The 20,248-nt window shown below is 43.7% G+C and overlaps 1 protein-coding gene across 1 annotated transcript in view; it reads left to right on the top strand.

The window, feature by feature from the left end:
• Positions 1-2,374: 2,374 nt before the first annotated feature.
• LOC146344721 (transmembrane channel-like protein 2) overlaps positions 2,375-20,248 on the top strand; it is a 65,619-nt gene continuing 47,745 nt past the window's right edge. Inside the window, exons 1-6 of the mRNA XM_084859811.1 lie at positions 2,375-2,417; positions 4,879-5,206; positions 8,007-8,159; positions 11,266-11,356; positions 13,110-13,191; positions 17,607-17,713. Coding sequence (XP_084715937.1) covers positions 2,375-2,417; positions 4,879-5,206; positions 8,007-8,159; positions 11,266-11,356; positions 13,110-13,191; positions 17,607-17,713 — 804 coding nt within the window. The remainder of the gene's footprint in view (positions 2,418-4,878; positions 5,207-8,006; positions 8,160-11,265; positions 11,357-13,109; positions 13,192-17,606; positions 17,714-20,248) is intronic.

The raw sequence follows: 20,248 nt of genomic DNA, 5'->3' as shown, positions 1-20,248 counted from the left end.
TCATGCATTTGAGGAAGGATTGCCCTACAAAAGATACATCATTTAAGCCAGTCTTCCCCAGCCTGGATCCCTCCAGGTGTTTTGGAATACTGCTCCCATCATCCCTAGCCATGCTGGCTTGGGCTGATGAGAGTTGTAGTAAAAACATCTAAAAGCTGGGAGAGGCTGATGTAAGTATATAAGAACCCTGCCTGCTCAATTGCCTCAAAGGTCCATCTAGCCCAGCAACCTGTTTCCAACAGTGGCCAGCCAGATGCTTCCAGGAAGCCCCTAAGCAGGGTGTGAATGCAGCAGCTTCCACCCATTCATGCCTTCCCCCACAACTGGTATTCAGACACAAATATTTTGTATCTGTGGGTAGGGATGGCGGAGAATTCCGCCACGGATTTCAGTGAGGCCGAATCCACTGGCATTCGGCCCCCCGAAATCTGTGGCGGAATGGCCTGCCACCCCCCACCCCCCACGGATTCCCCCCGGGACGAAGCTTACCTGGAGCAGATGTTCCGGACGGCGGCGGCTCCGGCAGCGGCTCTGGCGGCGGCGGTGGCTGGTCTTTTGACCGGCTGCCGCAGCCACCATTTGCATCCTGGTCCTTGCCGTGATAGGCTACATAAGTATTTACGTAGCCTATCATGGCAAGCCAAGCAAAAAAACAAAAAACAAAAATGGCATACACAAATGGCAGCGGCTGCCATTTGCGTTCCCTATTTTTCGCCATTTTAGCCTGCGTAAATATTTACGTAAGCTATTACGGAGGGAAAAAAAAGGAACGCAAATAGCGCCCACTACACTATTTGCGTTCCCCTTTCACAACTTCACAACTTTGAATCTTCGAAGATCATGCCTGAATTAGAAAAAAAAAAAAATATGGCGGAGAAGCCCCGATTCTGCGAGGATAAAGCCTTAATTTTAAAAAAAACATCCGGAGTGGGGGAAAGGAGGGGGTAAAACTTAGTCTCATTTGAAGGGATAGAACAACCACCTGCTCAGTTCAGGAAGCCTGATTCACAGGTGGTCGCCCATCCAACTACTGACCAGGGCTGACCCCGCTTAGCATCCGAGATTAGACAAGTGCATGCAGGAAAACAGCAGGAAAACAGCACAGTGCTTGAGTGTGAACCAAGCTCGCGCATTCGATGAAGCACTGCAACGGGGAAAATGGGTGAGTGTGAATAATCACATTTTAATGCGAGAACGTTTAACTCGACGGGACACTGAATTCATTGAGATGGCGGGCACAATGTAGATCGGCCCTGACTTAAATGGACAGTACTTAAAATAATGTTTTAGACTTATTGGACTTATCAAATACTATATTTGATGGGACTGAAATTGGAGTGTGTGTGTGTGTGTGTGTGTGTGTGTGTGATTAAACCGGAATATTGTATTCCTGGAAGGTATTATTTGCCTTTGTATAGATGCTTTTATTGTGAGTCCCTCTAGAGACCCTGTAATAGAATCCTTTGTTCTGAATACATAAAACACAGATTGAGAAGAGATAGTTTATTACACAACTTCCCTAAGGCACCCCCACATCAGAATGTTATGCAGAGGGTTTGGACAAATGTTTCCATCACGAATGAGATAGCCAAGCAGCCACAGTGCCGCGCACAAGAAAACATGCATGCATTTCCTCTCGGATTATACTACGCAGCAGTCTGGCAAAGGGCTTTCCTTCATGTTTAAATAATGTGATGCAATGTAATGCCAACAGGTGCTTTCTGTGCTGAAAAAAGATCAGAGCTGAAAGTGGCTGGATTGGATTGGTACCGTGAATCTCCCTGCAGCCCACAGTCTGTAAGCTGAAGCGACTGTGTAACACAAGAACAATGTTGGGGAGAACTAGTAGTTGCCAGTTCATTGATGGCTTACTTTGGGCATACCAGTATGTAGCCAAAGAAAGAAGCATGAGATGAGACAAAACCATCTGCCGATAACTGGTGTGAACAAAATCCTGGGTCAAGCGTTGTAAAACAAACACAATTTTGAAGGGAATATCCATCATGGTGAAGAGGAAATGTGAATTACAGATAATTATGGAAGATGGTTTGTATGGATTCACCACTATTTAGCCACTATTCCTTGAATGTCATATTTGGGGGGAAATAAATTGGCATTGATTCATCTACAAATGTTCAAAGAATGTGTATCTGATATGACTTTGTACAGAAAAAACATCATTAATTTCCACACACTGTTAGGAATGTCAAAGCAGGTAAAAACAGAGCTGAATACATTTTTAAATTCAGTTCTCTTTAGCCAGAATTCAGGAGAAGAGAAAGCTGTATTTTTTTCCCCTTAAGAGTAATTTACTGTATGTTAAAGTGCCCAAAACAAATGTGATCGTTCTGTTTGCCTTTGTTTTGCAGCTGGAATGGAGATTGATGGACAAGTGGAGAGCGACTCAGACAGTGAAGGTAAATGAGAGATGAATAGCTGCTGTCTTTGGAAAGAGAGTGTCAAAGGATTTATTTTCCTGAGAATTACATGCAGTGCATATAAACTGATACACGCTGGCAATGTTCTAAGCAGTTGTTCACTGACTGCCAGCTTTCGGGGTACTTGGCTTAAAACAAAGGCTGACTTCCATACAGAGGTCAACTTTTTGCCTAGTCCATCAGTGGAAGACTCTGCTGTAGGTTGAGTAGGGATGTACAAATCCCTTACCATGTTCTGTTGTGGGTGTTAATTTTCTTTAAAAAGAAAAGAAAAGGTGGGAGGGCTAGGGCACCCTGGCAGGTTCAAGGATCGAGCCCCGTTCGAGTTCAGCTCCCAGACCAGGAGCAGTATATCTTAGACCTAAAGCATTCCACCAGATGCTTGCCCAACCTTTACTTGAGTACTGAAAAGTAAAGAGATTCTATTACCTTCTAAAGCAGAGGTGCAGAACCTCAGGCCTGGGGGCCAAGTCTGGCCCTCCTGGGGGACCAGATCTACCCCCTTTCCCTGACCACACCCCTTTCCCCCAATCTCCAGTTGTTTGGCAGTTTCTCAGCCTTTGTGTAGTTTTTATCCCCATTCTAAAATATCGAAATGCCTCTTCTGAGTTCCTGGCAGGAAGAGCTTTCAGCTAAAACATGCTGGTATTTTTAGTCCCACCCCTTTTGCCTTTGGCCACGCCCAACCCAGAATGCAGCCCCCGCCCTCAGCTTCTCCAAAGTGCAGTTTGGTCTTCAGGGAGACAGAGGTTCTACATCCCTCTTCTAAAGGGAGCTGTTCTTTAGTTGTTGTTGTTGTTGTTCAGTCGTTAAGTCGTGTCCGACTCTTCGTGACCCCATGGACTATAGCATGCCAGGCCTTCCTGTCCTCCGCTCTCTCCCGGAGCGTGCTCAAGTTCATATTCATTGCATCGGTGATGCTATCTAGCCATCTCATCCTCTGCCGTCCCCTTCTCCTTTTGCCTTCAATCTTTCCCAGCATCAGGGTCTTTTCCAGGGAGTTTTCTTTTCGCATTAGGTGGCCAAAATATTTCAGCTTCAGCATCTGTCCTTCCAATGAGCACTCAGGGTTGATTTCCTTTAGGATGGACTGATTTAACCTCCTTGCAGTCCAGGGGACTCGTAAAAGTCTTCTCCAGCACCACAGTTCGAAGGCATCGATTCTTCGGAGCTCAGCCTTCCTTATAGTCCAGCTCTCACAGCCATACGTTACTACTGGGAAAACCATAGCTTTGATTAGACGGACTTTTGTCAGCAAGGTGATGTCTCTGCTTCTTACTATGCTGTCTAGGTTTGCCATAGCTTTCCTCCCAAGGAGCAAGCGTCTTTTAATTTCATGGCTACAGTCATTGTCTGCAGTGATCCTGGAGCCCAAGAAAATAAAATCTGTCACTGCTTCCATTTCTTCCCCTTCTATATGCCAGAAAGTAATGGGGCCAGATGCCATGATCTTAGTTTTTTTAATGTTGAGTTTCAAACCAGCTTTTGCACTCTCCACTTTCACCCTCAACAAGAGACTCTTTAGATCTTCTTCGCTTTCTGCCATTAGGCACCATATTAAATTCAGACATTATGATAAAGTAATAGCCCATGACTTCTTCTATTTGATCTTCTTTCCTGCACCTTAAAAGCCAAGTTTTTTTTTTAAAAAAAAATTCTGCTAATGAACCTGAAATAACAGCATTATTTGCTGTGGTACAAAGAGGGGTGCAAAACCTCTTTCAGCCCAAGGACTAAATTCATGGGGACTGCATTCCAGTGGGGGGGGGAAGGCAAAGGGGATGGGCCAAAATACTCAATGTACAAACATATTTTTCCTTAAAGCTCCTTTTGCCATTAACTAAGCCTTAGGAGAGCCTAAAGCTTAGGAGCCTAAAGCCTAGGAGAGCCTTAAGAGAGCCTAAAGCTTAGGAGCCTAAAGCTTAGGAGAGCCTTAGGAGTGCCTAAAGCTCTTCCTGCCATTAACTAAGCCTTAGGAGAGCCTTTCAACCTTTCAGAGTGGGGAAAAACTTCACAAAAGCCAGGAAACCACCAAACCATCAGTGGTTGGGGGAAGGGGGTGGGACCAGAAGAAGGGGCGTGGCCTTCTGGGGAACCCTGGTGGGCCAGATTGGGACTCTACACAGGCTGGATTTGGCCCCAGGTTGGATCCAGATTTAGTCCTATTTCAAATAGACATAAGTTAGCATGACTAACTTAAGTCCCATGGATTTCAATAGGTCTTCTCAAAGTATGACTAAGTCTGGATCCAACAGAATGTGTTGCAATGATATGCCTGATCCAGAGACCACTACAATCATTGGAGGTATTCTCATACATTGTCAGGAACTGGGTAGGATTTCTTGTTTGTACTTCTCTGATGAAAGGCAAATCCTTAATTACAACAATATCAACTGAGTGGAATTTCATTTAAAACAAATACTGTTTCCCTTGAGTACAGATGAGGAGGAGGATGAAAAAATAGCCAGAAAGCGGAATACAAAAGAAACTGCCAGGGCAAGGAAAAAACAAAATAATGAGAGGGATGCTGATGATGAAAGTGAAGAAGAGGAAGAAGAGAGTCCCAGACGGAAGAAACCATATAAGAAGAAAAAGCAGAAAGCAGATGAAAGCGATTTAGAAAGTGATGCAGAGGAAGCAGTAAAGGGGAAGAAAAAGGCAGGCAAAAAGGTGTCCAGCAAAGAGCAAAAGGATGCTGAAAATAAAGACAAACAAGCGAACAAGAAAGCAAAAGGGAAGGATAAGAAAAAGAAAAACACAGGAAAGAGGTATGACATTTTCAGCAACTTCAAGATCAAAGTATGCTCTAAGGACTTTAATCTTATGTACTCGGGTATAGATAGTCTTTTACAAAATATATGTGCTTTCTGTCCATTCTAAATGACACAAAGACATTTAAATCACTGCTGTGCTTAGCAAAATAAACACACCTGTGGAGTCCAATCCTTTCCTGGCCACCACTTCTGTGTATTTCACTGAGAGAAATGGTGATTTAATGCATGCGTGCCATTCTGGAATGACGCAAAGTGTGTACTGTGTACTCAAGTATTAGTAACTCAGTTTCATCCTTGTTTCCATCCTTTACTAGAAAAGGATGATATTTACCAAGGCAGCCAGTTCCTGACATGCACTGCAACATACCCATGCATTCAAGGCATGCATTCAAAACCAGGATTGCTTTTCTAATTTAGGGCAAATTCTTGTTTAATATTTTACATGCAAGGAATGGCTTCCAGGGTCTTCGCAGTGGCTATGTGCATGAATGTTGTTTGATTTGGGAACCCCTCTATATCCCATGAGGTCAGATCAAGTAAATGATTTTACATGAAGGGGGTGGGGACACATAATCCATCACCTATTAAAAAAAATCTTAGAATCTAAATCAGAGAAAAAGATGAACAATGAAAGAGCGGAACACCGTAAAAAACAGTAATATAATTTCCCAACAAATTCCTGTCCGTCACATTCAGATGCTCCTTTGCATGTTACCTAAGGAACCAACAGTGTTTTTCCGATGCAGTTTTTCTCCCAAGCTTATCTGTCTCTCTCCCTGAAGGGTCCAAACAGGGCCAGCCCAAGACATTTTGCTGGCTGATACAGACAAGATGGCAGCCCCCATTGCCTAAGGAATATCTTCCACAATCTCCACTATATACAGAACCCAAACGGAGTGGCAGTTTGTGTCAGGAGCACTCTTGCTGCCTTCTGAAATCCTCAAGTAGCCAGAATCAACACGCAGACGATAGGGCTCTTTTCCAAGGCTTTATTTCCATTCAACCTAATGACACTTACAGATGCTAATTGCATGAGCCTAATGAGGGAAACTTCAGAGAGCTGCCTACTTGGGGTTCTAGCCTTAGGGAATCAGTTGGTCTCCGTTCGGAGGGAAAAGGCGGGAAGCCTCTGAACTTAAGGGCTGGGAAGCGAAAGTCCACCCCTTTCCCATGGGGCATCGGGGCGCAGCTGTTGATGTCATGCCAAGCGGGCTGAGTGCCTCCTGTAAGCGCCCTCCATCTCCCGCTTGTCCCTGTGCCAGCGCCTCACATCCCAAAGCTCCAGTTGTCCCTCCCCCTGCCTGCCAGGGTCGCTACCACTCTCAGGAATGTGAGCAGGGAGGAGCTCTCCCTCCGGTGGCACCTCTGAACAGCACGCAGGCTCCTCTCCCACGGTTTCTATTTCTTCCTCAGAATCAGAACTGCTTTGGGGCTCTATGGGCTCCGATCCAATCCTGACAGTTTTCTTCTTTATTTGTTTCGTTATTGATAAAGATCCGGCCCTGGATCCAAACCATCCCATTGTCACCTTCCTAATTCGGTGCTTTCCCTGCTACAGGATCACTGAGGCACAATGTGGGCAACTTACCAATTCACAAGGCATATTTATGTATGAAGCTGGCTTCAGTAAGCACTCTGAGAATTGTTGCATTTTTTATAGAAAAGATGACATTCTAACCAGTGCCTGGGGTTGCATTACTCCTTAGGATTTTCCTGCATATAGATACAGAGCTTTTCTACATGAGGCTATTAATCCATTGTGTCTACTTTCAGTTTCATCACAGAATTGAGAGCAGAGCACTGTACTAAGAGGGTTGCCTTTTCTGCTACATAACCACTAGGTGGCCCTGTGGTATAGCAGAAAAGGTGTTTTCTTTTGCTTTCACAAATAATACTGCATTGTCCCTGCTCTAAAAAAAACTCCCCAAAAGTGCTCTTTAGACACAAAAGGGAAACTGGAGGGTCACAACATCATCTAAAGAACCCATAAACAACCACGAGTAGGAAAGGATGAGTGCCTGATAAATGCCTTGTGTAGAAAAGCCCATATTCTCCATGGCTGCATATTCACTCAGAAGTGAGTGCAAATGAGGCAGCACTGAACGGCACAAAAAATATGGGGTTGCCCCCAGAATGGCAGCTCCATGTGGCATTTCCTCTTTCCCATTCTGTAAAGTTTAGTTTATCTTACCTCATGTCATTACACTGAGCATTTCCCTGTCTGTGCCCTACTGCATTAGCTGCTGCTGGTGCAGGCAGTAAAGTGCTTAGCATGACACCAGGAGGTCAACCCCACATTGCAGATGGTGGAGTAGACATGACCTAGAATTGTGTGTGTGTTTTTGTGGCAACCCTGATTTTGTGTGTGCTTGGTCCAGTTAACCACCACCCCCAATCCCCACATAAGTGTACATAGGAATGCAGCCCACATACATGGCTGGCACATGCTGGGAGTTATAGGACTTTTTTCTGTCTAAAGACACATAGGATAGCACCCTGAATTTTGTGTATAGCCAAATCACATGACTACTGGATAGCCACATAACACCTTGTGCATTTCAACCTATCTTTCCATGGCCAACTGAGCATCTATGTCTGCCATCAAGTAAAGGATAAAAAAGAAGCACATCAGCAAACACTTTTTAAAAATTATTTTGCCTGTGTGTGGTGATGGCTACATACAATAAAGTAAGCGGATATGGTGAGCTGATACATGCAGGGTTTTCAAGCATGTCCCCCATCAACAATGATGTGAATTGGCCCTTGTGTTCTAATTTTGTGTTCTTACTTCTAGTTCTTCCTCATCTGCTTCCAACTCCTCAGACAACGAGTCTCTATCTGAAGAAGAGCTGGCCAGAATAAAGGAGCAGGTGGAGGAAAAGAAAAAACTCATATCAATCATGAGAAACAAACCCTGGTGCATGGCCAAGAAATTAACTGTGCTGAGGTAATCGAAATCATTTCCTCAGTGATTTCAGTTTTCACAGCTGGTGTGTGTGTGTGTGTGTGTGTGTGTGTGTGAGAGAGAGAGAGAGAGAGAGAGAGAGAGAGTGTAGATCTGCCTTTCCCAACCTGATACTCACCCAGTGTTTTAGACTATAACTCCCAGCATTCCTGACCATTGGCCATGCTGGCTGGGGCTGATGGGAGTTGAAATTCAAAACATCTGAGTGCACCAAGGAAGGCTGGTTTAGATGGCTATTCCATTCCACAGGAATTAGGTTCAGCAGCTGCTATGTCACACCTTGAGGCCCTTAGTCTTGGGAAAGCAAACAATGGAATTTGCCTCATGGGTTGGCTTAAAGTTCAAGAGCTGGATCCAAATTTAGGCACTTTCAACTGGGCTGATGGAAGTGGCCTTCCCTGTCCCCTCCTCCCCACAGCAGCCCCCCCCCCCATGACCCCTGAATATGCTATGTGAGGATCAGGGAACCCTGCTCAATGTGATGAACTGTGATTCGGGGAATCCCCCCAAATCAGGTGAAGGCACCTTCTGTAAGTGGAGCCCTTCTGTTCACAGACGGCAGATCCTGGATCCAACACTAAGACTGAAACAGTAAGTTCCAAAACTAAGGGTGCAAGAGATCTGCAACAGAACCAAATGAGTTTGGATTTTTATGAATCTGACCCATGGACTCCAGAGTGGATTGGCTTTCCCCCTGTCAGGTGGATTCTGCGGATTTGTGGACCGTTTTTCTAACTCTCCCAAATTTTGCACAAGTTTCATCATAGAAAAATAAAACAAACATAAAAAAACCAGCCGCAAATGCACATTTTCCCCATAGGCTAAAGAGTGAAAATGTGCATTTGTGAGAATTTGCACATTTGGGGGGGAAATTGCACATTTTTGCACAAATTTGGAAACTTAAAAAAAAACCCAGATTCCATCAATGGGTGGACAACAGAATGAAAGGCACCTGACAATCCACGGAACACAGACGGAATGGATTTTACACAATCCGTACATCCCTAGCCACAATTCATACATCCCTAGCCAAAAAGCCAATATTACCTTAAATGTGAGTCTAGAAGTTATGTCTTCCTTTGATTTTTACTTTAGAGTAGGGAGACAGGGGCTGACCCAGATCTTAAAAGCCCCTTACTCTCCCCCCCCCCCGCATGCTAGGCTCCAGATCTGGCTTGGGGGCGCTACACCTACTGTAGAGTGAAAATGAAGGAAAACAGATTTAGCTGCTAGACACATATTTAAAGTAATGTCTGTTTGGGCCCTCAGCGCACTGGAAGCAGAGACATGTTATTAATCTTTGTAACTGGAGGGTAGATGATGAGCAGAAATTTCTTCAAGTGAGACCTAGCCTTGGCTCATTTTACTGCCTTAATTAAAAATAGAAACTTAAATGCTGGGCTTTCAGAAAATTTGTTGAAGTAAGTTCCCTGCTCTTCTTTGATTACTGACGCATTTTGTTATATAGGAATCAAAGTGATTATTTTCCAGGAGCTTTCAAGTGTTAACACAAGCAGTTAGGGGAAACATATTGCATTGATCACTGATCTGTAGAGAACAGATGCCAGATTTATGCAAGAGGATGATGGGGAGGAGCCATGGGTTCAGTGGGACTGTAAAGCATCTATCTTGCATGACAAAGGTCCCAAGTTCAGTCCCTGAGCAAGTGATGAGAAATACCTCTGCTTTGCCTGAAATTCTAGAGCAGCCTCTCCCAACCTGGTAACCTCCAGATGTGTTGGACTTCAGCTCCTATCAACCCCACCCACCATGCCCAATCATCAGGAATTCTGGGAGATGTCGTTCAAAACATCTGGAATGCACCAGGCTGGGGAAGGCTACCACAAAGAGGAGTAAACCAGTAAGCCATTGCCCGTGTTGGCTGGGAATGACTGGAATTCCATTCTTAACAAATATGGAGGGTGCCAGGTTGGGGGAGACGGGAGTAAACAGTACTGTGCTGGAAGGACCAATGGTATGACCACAGCAGCTTCATACATTATATAATACAAAATGTGTTAGATACATTTGTATTAGAGAACACAGCATGATGTTCAAGCTCTTCCATCCCCAGGCAAAGAACCACATGTGGAGCTCTAGAGAAAGCAGCAGGCCAAGTGACAGAATGCTAAAGCATCAAGGAAATACAACAAAAGGAATTAGGTTTTCTCCTACAGATTTGGGAAACTACATCTATACTACAAATGTAACATTTTCAGCAGTTAACCTATCTATCAGAGCTTCCCCACTGAAAGCAAGGAATAGTGGTTTTATGGAGGTCCATAGCTCCCCGACAAAACTGTGGTTCCTGTGATAAAAATATTCCATTGGGTACAGAAGCTCATTGAACTTTCTAAATGTGAAGAAGCCGGAGCTGGACAGCTGGGGTTTGCCAGTTAAAGGGATCAGGGAGAGACAAAGAGGGTAGTTTGGATATAGTGTGATTTATCATAACCAAAGTTATTCATAGACAAGGGTACTACAGTTCCTAATGAGCTGTGGAGAGGAAGGAGAAACTATGACAAGGAAACCAGTTTGTATTTAGTGGGTAATATCCAATGGTAGTCCTACTTAGAGTAGACCCATTGAAATGAATGGGACTTTGGTTACTAGGACTAACATTGGATACTGCCCCTACTGTTGACATCCTCTTGGCAGACAAAGACCAGATAACTGTATTAGACTGTGTAACTGTACTTCACAACAAGTGACGTCAGGCTTCCTCATGATGACACTGAGTTAGTATTGCTCACAAGTCTACAGCAGAATTCATAGGAACATAGGAAGTTGCCTTATGTTGACTCAGGCCATTGGTTCATCTAGCCCAGTATTGTTGACACTGACTGGCAGTGCAGCTCTTCAGGGTTTCAGACAGGAGACTTTCCCAGCCTGACCCAGAGATGCTGGTATTGAAACTGGGACCTTTGGCATGCAAAGCTCATGCTCTACCACTGAACTACAGCCATTCCTGTGGCTTTGATGTTTGCTTGTTACCAACAAAATCGTAAATGTTAAAGCTTCTACCAGCTCTCCCAGATTTTTTTTAAAGTATTATAAATATAATAATCTTTTCAAATTTTTAAATTAGGGAGGCTCAAGATTTTGTAGAAAAATTTGAAGGTGCCTTGGGAAAGGGCAAAGGAAAAAAGTTATATGCATATAAAATGATGATGGCAAAGGTAAGCAATACAAGCATTTCTGATTTAAGTGATGGTTTTCCATACTTTTTGTATTGTCCTTTTTGTAATGTATTTTTACTCCTAGAAGTTTAAAGTCTCCACATCTGACATTAAAAACGCAAAGGTAGGGATTCAAAATGTTGCCCTGTGTTTCTGAAACCAAGTTTGAACCAAAGTTCAGAGGTGTCGTAAGTGCTGAAATCTGAAAACAAACACAGATAGATGCACCCCTGCACCGAATTAAAATTAATTCTGAACAGTATACCTGAACATCTCAAAATCTTGAAAGCAAAATCAGGTGGTATGCAGGATACAAAAAAGTGCACAGAGTTGAAAAACAAGAAATGGGCATTGCTGGAGGAGTACGGATGCCTTGCCTTTCTTTTGAAGGGGTGTGTACTTTGGGAAAACACTTAGCCTCTAAACACTTTTTAAACATAATTTTAAATATTTTTGAAAATCACTGAACAATCCAAGCTGGGCTGGTGGTGGGTGAAGCTGTATTGCTTATGACTGATGATACCACAGACATTATCTAAGAAAGATCTGGATGTAATGGAGGCATTAGCTCCAGGTGGAGACAGGAAGAACTGCATTTCCCCAGGCCTGTGGCAATAAAATCATACAATTGAAGCACTGGAAAAAGCAGTATTTAAACAAGAGAAGGGAAACCTTGAAGAAAAATGACCAGATTCCTGCTGTGACAAATGTGTAATTAGTATGTGTGTGTGTTTAAATAATGCAGAAAGGCCTCAAGACCTGCTTTCTAAATACAACTACAGCATTTGAAAACTTTAGCACTAGTCCACTGATCGTAGTTGTCGTGGTAGTGATAGTGGTAGAAGCAGTCGTAGTAGGACTACTACTACTAGTAGTAATGTTCATGAAGTCTTACAAAGTCAGGGAGTGAATCCCAAATTTGACTATAGAAACTCTGGAAGGGTTGAATTCTAAGCTTTAAAGCTAAGATTTTACATACATTCAGATTGTGGGCTGCCTAAAGGGCTTTGAAGTTGGATGGGCAGGGTAACAATTTGAAAGAATAAGTGTTGTATGCATTATATATACTCAACATTGAGATAAATTAGAGGGAGGAAGACCTTACTACCCTTACATAGCTAGAGGTATCAGTGTGGACCAGGATTCCTTTCAGTCCTTAGGTCTCCCCTCACTTTAGACATGAGCAGCCCAAGACATTTTGCTGCCTGAGGCAACCCACCCCAAGGCAAGGTGCATAGTACTTAAGGCTGATCAAGTTATTTGGCCACCTGAGGCAGAGGTTCCCACAAGCACTTCTCCCCGTCACTGGCAGTAAAAAATATATAATAATTATAAATTTAATAACTAACAATTTGCTGCCCTTTCATAACACCTAAAACCAGCTGCTTGAGGTCACGCCTCATTCTGCTTAATGGTAGGGAGGTTCCCTCAGGGATGTATCCAATGTTAATCTAACTTGTCCCATTCATTTCAATGGGTCTATTCTAAGTAGGACTAACATTGGATATAATGCTAAGATTCCTAAATATCTTTTAAAAGGAACTGTTAAAAGATAGAAACACAAAGAAAATCCCATACCCTCCCTCTCATCAATCAGGAGTTCAGTATGGCAGTGCTGAAATCCAGCAGTTTTAGGAGAAGGGCTCATCTTTAGTTTTCAAGAGCCTTATAAATCATTGTAAGAATTCCACAAGTCTTTCTTTGCCTCCTGCAGCCTTAGAACAAAATCACCTCCTACTGTGTTTATTTCCAGAAATGGGTCAAGTTTAAGAGAGATTTTGACAATTTTAAGACACAATGTATACCTTGGGAAATGAAGATAAAAGAAGTGGAAAGTAAGTGAACCTTTCTATCTACCTAATCTACTGTTCTAGATACAATAACAGGAATGTTACTAAAAGGACTATACTAAAAGGAATGTTAATACGACTATGTTGAACATCACAACATACACGTAATGGCCATTCCCTCTGTCAGGCAAACATCCCACGCTCGCTGTTTCATTGAACATCTTTTATTTACTATATGAATACACTGCTTTTCAACTACTGTTCCCAAATCAGTGTACAAACAAAACAATTTCATTAAAATTAAAGTGCATCAAAAAGCACCAAAGTTTCACCATATTCCTTATTTTGGAATTTTTCATCTATCATCCTCAGTCCCCTCATACTCACAATGTGAAATGGGAATGCTGATATTCCCCACTTAAAAACTTGTTAACTAGGGGCATGTATCAGATTCAGACAAATCCCGAACTCATTGGGCTGATTTGGACGGATTCAGGAGAAGTATGAATTGAGGGGGGACTCCTCTGAAGTAGACCAAATCTGGATCTGAACACCCCTGAAGATTCAGGATTCGGAAGGACACAGAGGCACAGACACTGTCTCCAAAATCTGATACATTTCTCCCCAAGTTCTCCATATAAAGAAAACAGCAGGGTGGGGAGAGGAGGGAGGGAGAGGAGGGGCTGTAGTTTTGTGATTGGCAGCTCTTCCTTCTAATCTTAATGATTAGATCTTGATGATATCGGGCGGGATACAAATGTTTTAAATAAATAATAACAGTGAACAGCTTTACTATGGCTCTCCAACCCCAGTGGAAAACGCGGGAGGAATGTTGAGGTAAAATATCACAGGACTGACCCAGTGTTTAGTGCTCTTGGCTAGTTCTCTCTCCCAGGAACAGAAATATTAAAAGAGCTTTGGTGGGGCCTGTGGGACTTGCGAGGGTGTAGCACTGGGGGATTCCTTGGGGAATGCTGGATGTTCAAGTCCTTCTGCGTGTGCCACTGAATGCTCCACATCCATCATTCCCACCACCCAGTCACCTCCGCTGTATTGCACTTTCTGTGACTTCGGTGCTAACTGAGCAGAAACCAAGCTAGTCTTAAACTGGTTTTCATTCATTGTAACTCCCTGACCCCTGCACCCATCCTCCTGAGATTTTGCAGGTTTCTTGCCTAGGGACACCTCTATGGCATGTGCCATTTTCATACAAACCCCATCCCCCAAATCCAGGAAATGGGGTAAGGGGAAGTGAATCACTTAGGAAATTTTGCAGGTTTCTTAACTAAGCCATCTCTAAGCTGTATGTCATTTTCATAACAATTGCCCTCTCAGCCTACTGCCGCCGCTGCCATGCTGCTGCTGCACAACCAACCCTCTCTCCCTGGCAGAGAGAAAAGGTCAGTTGCATGGTGGAAGTGGTGGTGAGAGGGGGAGGGCCATGGTGCTCCGCTCCCACTCTGCCACCACTGTGCAAAGCCAGAAGATCTACCAGCTGGCCTGACTCACTGTGGGCCGAGTTGGGCCAGCTGGCAGATATTAGGTTAGAGTTGGGGATGGGGGGAAGCCGGTGACACCTTGCTGAGCTCCACCCCCCAAACGGATTCCTCTGACATCCCTAGTACACACCCCTCTTGATAAAATGATGGCTGGATCCAGATAATCACTTTTTCTCTCTCCAGAAAACAATAGCTTTGGACCAAAGCCTGAGACCAATTACATACGTATGTTTAAGAGAGCTTTGATTTGCTTCCTATACACACTTCCTTTACATGCACAGGGGCATCGTCCTTCACGCTAGGGTTGGGGAAAAGCCTATGGTCATATCACTATTGCATTTGTAGAGCTTCCCTCAACACTGATGTGAATGGGGAAGGTTGTACTCCCCAGAAGCTCCATGTGCTCATCAAAGCACTTGCAGAGCTTTTGATGGACTGTACTGCTGTGTGATGGAATGCCTGTCAGAGAGTGGATGAAATACATACATCGCATCCGATCCTTGCACACTAAAGCTTTCAGCACATGCTGATCACCCTATCCATATAATCAGGGGCAGGATCTGTGGTAGGTATACAGAACTAACCATTTTCATTTTAGTCTTATGTATTTTGAATTTTTTTAAAAAAAAATTAGTTCGAGTTTTCCATTGTTCTGTGAGAATAACTCCAACCTTCCTCAAGTTGGCTCTCCAATACTTTTTTATCCCCAAATGATGGCTACTAAGTCACCCTTCAGTGATTTCCATTCATTGCATAGCAGCCAGCAGGAGTTAGAGGGCAGTTGTCCCATGTCCTAAAAAGCATTGGTGGACACTGGTGCCTGCCTGCGTGCCTATGGAGAAATAAAATTTGAGTTTGAGAGGCTGACTGAGTAAAGGCAGCAGGGGAGGGGGAAGCCCCATCTGGTCTGGGGTACAAAATGCACCGCTTTCATGGAAGTTGTTGGCAACATGTAGGGCATGGAAGCCACGTTTCTCCTTCAGGTAGACAGCACCTTATGGGAGGGCACGTTGACTGGTTTTTCTCTCCTTCAGGCTGACAGCATCAGCATGAGGTCACATTGGTCAGTCTCTCTTTTTCGGGCAGGCAGCATCAGCATGGGGGCTTGTGATGTCCCCGCCCCAGGTTATGCCTTCTTCAGCTTCCACCTGTTGAAAATGGAAAACCCCTCAGGTCTGCCTTCGCTTTGTCCTCACTGACACGCAAAGCCCTTTTTCTCTCTGGATTAAAGAGACACCCAATATTCCTAATACGTTCCCTCTGCCCAATACAGGAGAAGTAAAAAGGAAATGGATTTTCTAATGGTGGCCCAATAAGCCAAACAAACACATGGGATCTGTTATTAAAAACAAACAAATAAGATTTATTAAACACAAAGAGAGTTAAATATACCATTATTACTAAATCTATACTTGGTCCTAACCTACCTACTCCACCCCTTTTAAATCCTGGTTCCAAAACCCCACTAACTAGATGTAGCTTCCTCAATCCCTACAGCCCTGTCTGATGGTCCCTCTTCTTTTATACCTTCAGAATCCTCACACACAAGCCCCTCCCACTTTCACTCACTCTCTAACATTCTTTTAACCCTAACTTACCTGGGTTACACTTAACAATGCCAGCATGCACATTAATATAACAAGCACATGTTACAGGGCACATGAGTCAATTTCTCGCATTGATAACAGGCAGCTGAAGCAACAAACGTGCAGGCACAGTGCTAATCTTTCTCACGGAAGCCGGTAGAAACATGTGGACACAAGTCTCTTTCTCTTATTCAGGTGAGCAGCAGCAACATCTGCAGGGCCACACGTTGTTCTGTGGAAAGAACCGCGGCCCTTTGGCTCTCTGATATTTTCTCATCCCCAAGTGATGGCTGCTTGCTCCTCGGTGGTTTCCGTTCATTTACTGGCAGCCTACAGGAGTTAGAGGGCAGTTATTCCATGCCCTAAAAAGCATTGGGGGTCAGTAGTGCCTACCTGAGGAGAGGCAAATCTTGTGTTTGGGAGGATGCGAGAGTAGGGGGGAAAGTTATACCCATGTCTGGCAAGGGTTGAAAAGGGCACCTCTCCTGTGGACCTGGTTGGCAACTTGTGGACGTGGGGGCCATCCTCTCTCCTACAACTGGAGAGCACCCATAGGAGGGTATGTTGGCCAGTTTATCTCTCCTTCAGGCTGGCAGCATCAGCATCCAGTCACAATGGCCCGTCTCTGTCCTTCAGGCTGGCAGCACCAGCATCCAGCCTGAATGTGTAGATGTGTGCATTTTAAATAAGTTTTTAAAAAAAGCTGGAGGGAAGTGAAGTGAAGTGGATGTAAGTACTTCCAGAATGGACATGGGTGTCCATGTCTGGATGTCACGGAGCAGTTCTACGAGGGTAGTGCCAGCTTCGATATGGTGGCAACCCTCTCAGCCAGAGATGGGGAACCTGTGGACTGCAACTCCCATCAGCCCCAGCCACCATGGCCAATGGTCAATGATGATGGGAATGCCAGCAACACTTGGAGAACCACTGATTCCTCACTGCTGCCCTAAGCAACTGACTTAGGAACCCTGCATGCAATGGCCATTCCCATCTTGGAAGCCGTTTTTTGAAAGTCAGCTTGGAAATACTTCGCTTTTAGAACAGTTGCTGCCTCCAGCAGAGACAAAGCAGATGTGTGGGTTGGAGGGGAGGAGGTCAATATGGAAGGCGGCAGACACTGCTTTGTGCAGTGAGAAGACTACGCCTGGCCCTGAGGATGTTGAATACCTGCTCTGGAGCCAACTTGTGCCCACCATATTTAATCTCAAATATTTAAGTATAGATCAACAGCAGAAGAAAAAAGGGAGTGCCTCAAACTAGAAAAAGAGTTATATTGGTATGGATATGTACCAACATGAATCAGTGCTAGACTGTGGAGAATTCAGTTTGAAGTTGAACTAAGCAGCTTTCTAATGGCATCTCTTTGTTATTTAAGGTCATTTTGGTTCTTCAGTGGCCTCCTATTTCATATTTTTGCGATGGATGTATGGGGTAAACCTAGTCCTGTTTGGCTTAATATTTGGACTAGTTATAATTCCAGAGGTAAGTATGGAAATAATACTCAGTAAATATTGGTCTGAACACAGGAGACATTAAGTTACATGTGCTATATGTGCTGCATATGGGCTATAACACATAACATATAAAAAACTAGCATTTCTATTCAGGGAGAAGGCTAACCTGGATCCCCTTTCTGTCTGGATGGAGTTGTACACCTTGCATGGGGCGTAGGTGGCCTTTAACCCCCCTCCCCTCCGCTGCAGTCCTTATCCAGATCGGGGGGGGGGGATGTCTGCAATTTATATTGCAAAATCCTGCTCCATTAGACCAGTCTTTGGCAATATAAATTGTAGACTCATGGCCCCCTGATCCAGATCGGGACTACAGCAGGGGTAGTTAAAGCTCTCCTACCAGATTTAATATTCAGACTAGTTATAATTTCCTAGGTCCTTGCTCTAGAGTAAAATGTGCTTTGCCATTGTCTCTTCTGATTAGCAGAAGCAGCTCTGCAAAGTCTCAGATCTTTACCAACCCTGCTACCTAATAGCCTTTCAAATGTAGGTTATAAGGTAGTATTCAATAGGGTCCCTCTGCTGATGGAAGGGATCCATGAGAGGAAGAGGGAGGTGATGATTTTCAGCAGTTTCCCCTCCCCCTGCATCCCCCCTAATCAGTTCTGGAGGGTTTGGGGACCCTTCAGCATGGGAGGTTGCAGGGGCTGGGGGAATTGCTGAAAGTGCAATGCACACACATGCACACAAAATAACACACACTGGCACACAATCCTTTATGTGCTGTATAAATTGTATTTTTATTCTTTCATTAGATATTGAGCTCCTACTTAGGCCATTTTACTGTAGATGTTCCATAAGCATATCGGTTATAGACTAAGAATTGTACTTAGTGAATTCCTTTCTTTCTTTAGAGGCCCCCCAACATAGTTTGGTTCTGCACCCCTGGTCTGCTCTAAGCATGATAGTGATTTATTATTATGTATGTTCTTTTTGTTGTCTTAATTTTTTAACTTTATTTTGAAATTTTAAAAAATTCATGATAAAAAAGACAGTCAGTGTTTCAGTACAGCAGAAATATTTCTTTATACCATATTTATCTTACTAGTTCTTGATCTCTACGTGGGCCAAATATAGAAACTTGAGCAATAGTTATTGCCTATTAAATAACTAACATCAAATTTGTATTTGTGCTATTTTTAAAGATAAATGCACTAAAAATGGTTGTTGATGCAGTATGGCCATTCTGTTGTAAACTAGTTATGCCATTTTTTTTAATTGTTTTGTGACCTACCTATAAGCAGTGTACAAATCTGGCAACAGATTTCTCCACTGTAGACAACTGCTTGTTGACAAACAACTCTTTCTCATTGATGGAAATGACTAACAGGTTGCAACATCAAAGAGCATCACTCATATTGCAGCCATTAAGGGATGAAGCTGCATTTGAGACAGTCGTCACAGGGCAAACATCACAAATAGAGTTTTCACAGCACATGACATCCCAAATTGCAATTCATTTCTTCATATAATGCAGTGGATTCAGTTCACTTGCCCAGCACCAAGTGAAGAACAAAGTGGCAAATGATGCACATCCATGTGCGAATTAGCCCTAAGGGCAATGTTTGTATTGTCCATCTCTCATACATAAAATAATTAGATACTAACACATCCAGTATAATATGATACACAGTGAGTTGGATCCCAACATTGTCATACATAGAGTAGACCCACTGAAATTAAGTCACTCACGACTAACATGTCCTATTGATTTCAGTGGATCTATTCCAGGAGTGCAGAACCTCTGGCCTGCAGAGGTTCTTCATCCGGCCCATGGAGTCTCCTTGGGGTCCTCCAGGGGGTGGTGGTCCATGCCTCTCTCAGCATGGAAAAAGGCAAAATGGGTGGGGCAATGACGTTAATGGTGTGGCCGCACCACCTGGAATCACACCCATATACGTCATCTAGCCCGTGTAGGGCCTGGTTGGGGTCAGTTCAGCCCCCCACCATAGTTTGCTTCTGTACCCCTGGTCTGCTCTAAGTATGACTAAATTTGGATCCAATCCAGTATATTCATGAGTCTTCAAAAATTATATTTCTTACTAATTTAAATATATCATGGCAGCAACAGCATTGGGGGGGGGGGGTACAATGGTATCAGTCTGTCCCCTAGAACAAGCTCCACCTTGTGCCTTCTTGCTGTTATCCTCTGCCAGTCCCATCCTCCTGAAAGCTTATATGTGCTGCACACACGCACACAGTATTAAAATTATTCACAAACTTTGGAATAATATACTACAAAGCCTCTCTCCAGGCATGAACAAATGCCCCAACTTGATCCTGAATTTTGTCAAGGGATGAGTGCTGCATAGAGAGATAAACATAATCCTTTCAAAGGGAAAATAAGCCATGACGTTCATGGCAACAAGAGCTCTGCCATCTGCCTGAAATGAGTGGAATTCAAATTGCTGCTGTATGAAAGATGCTCTTTAAACATTGCTTGTGAAGAGGAGACTGCTTAAGTGTATGAGTGATTGGGGTTTTATTGAGAATTTTCTTAGTATCG

This window comes from Heloderma suspectum, chromosome 5 (assembly GCF_057233095.1).
Source record: "Heloderma suspectum isolate Gila_16-S chromosome 5, 16-S_ref, whole genome shotgun sequence".
Classification (NCBI taxonomy): domain Eukaryota; kingdom Metazoa; phylum Chordata; class Lepidosauria; order Squamata; family Helodermatidae; genus Heloderma; species Heloderma suspectum.
Note: the sequence above shows the minus strand (reverse complement) of the source record. Positions and strands in the feature narration are given on the sequence as shown.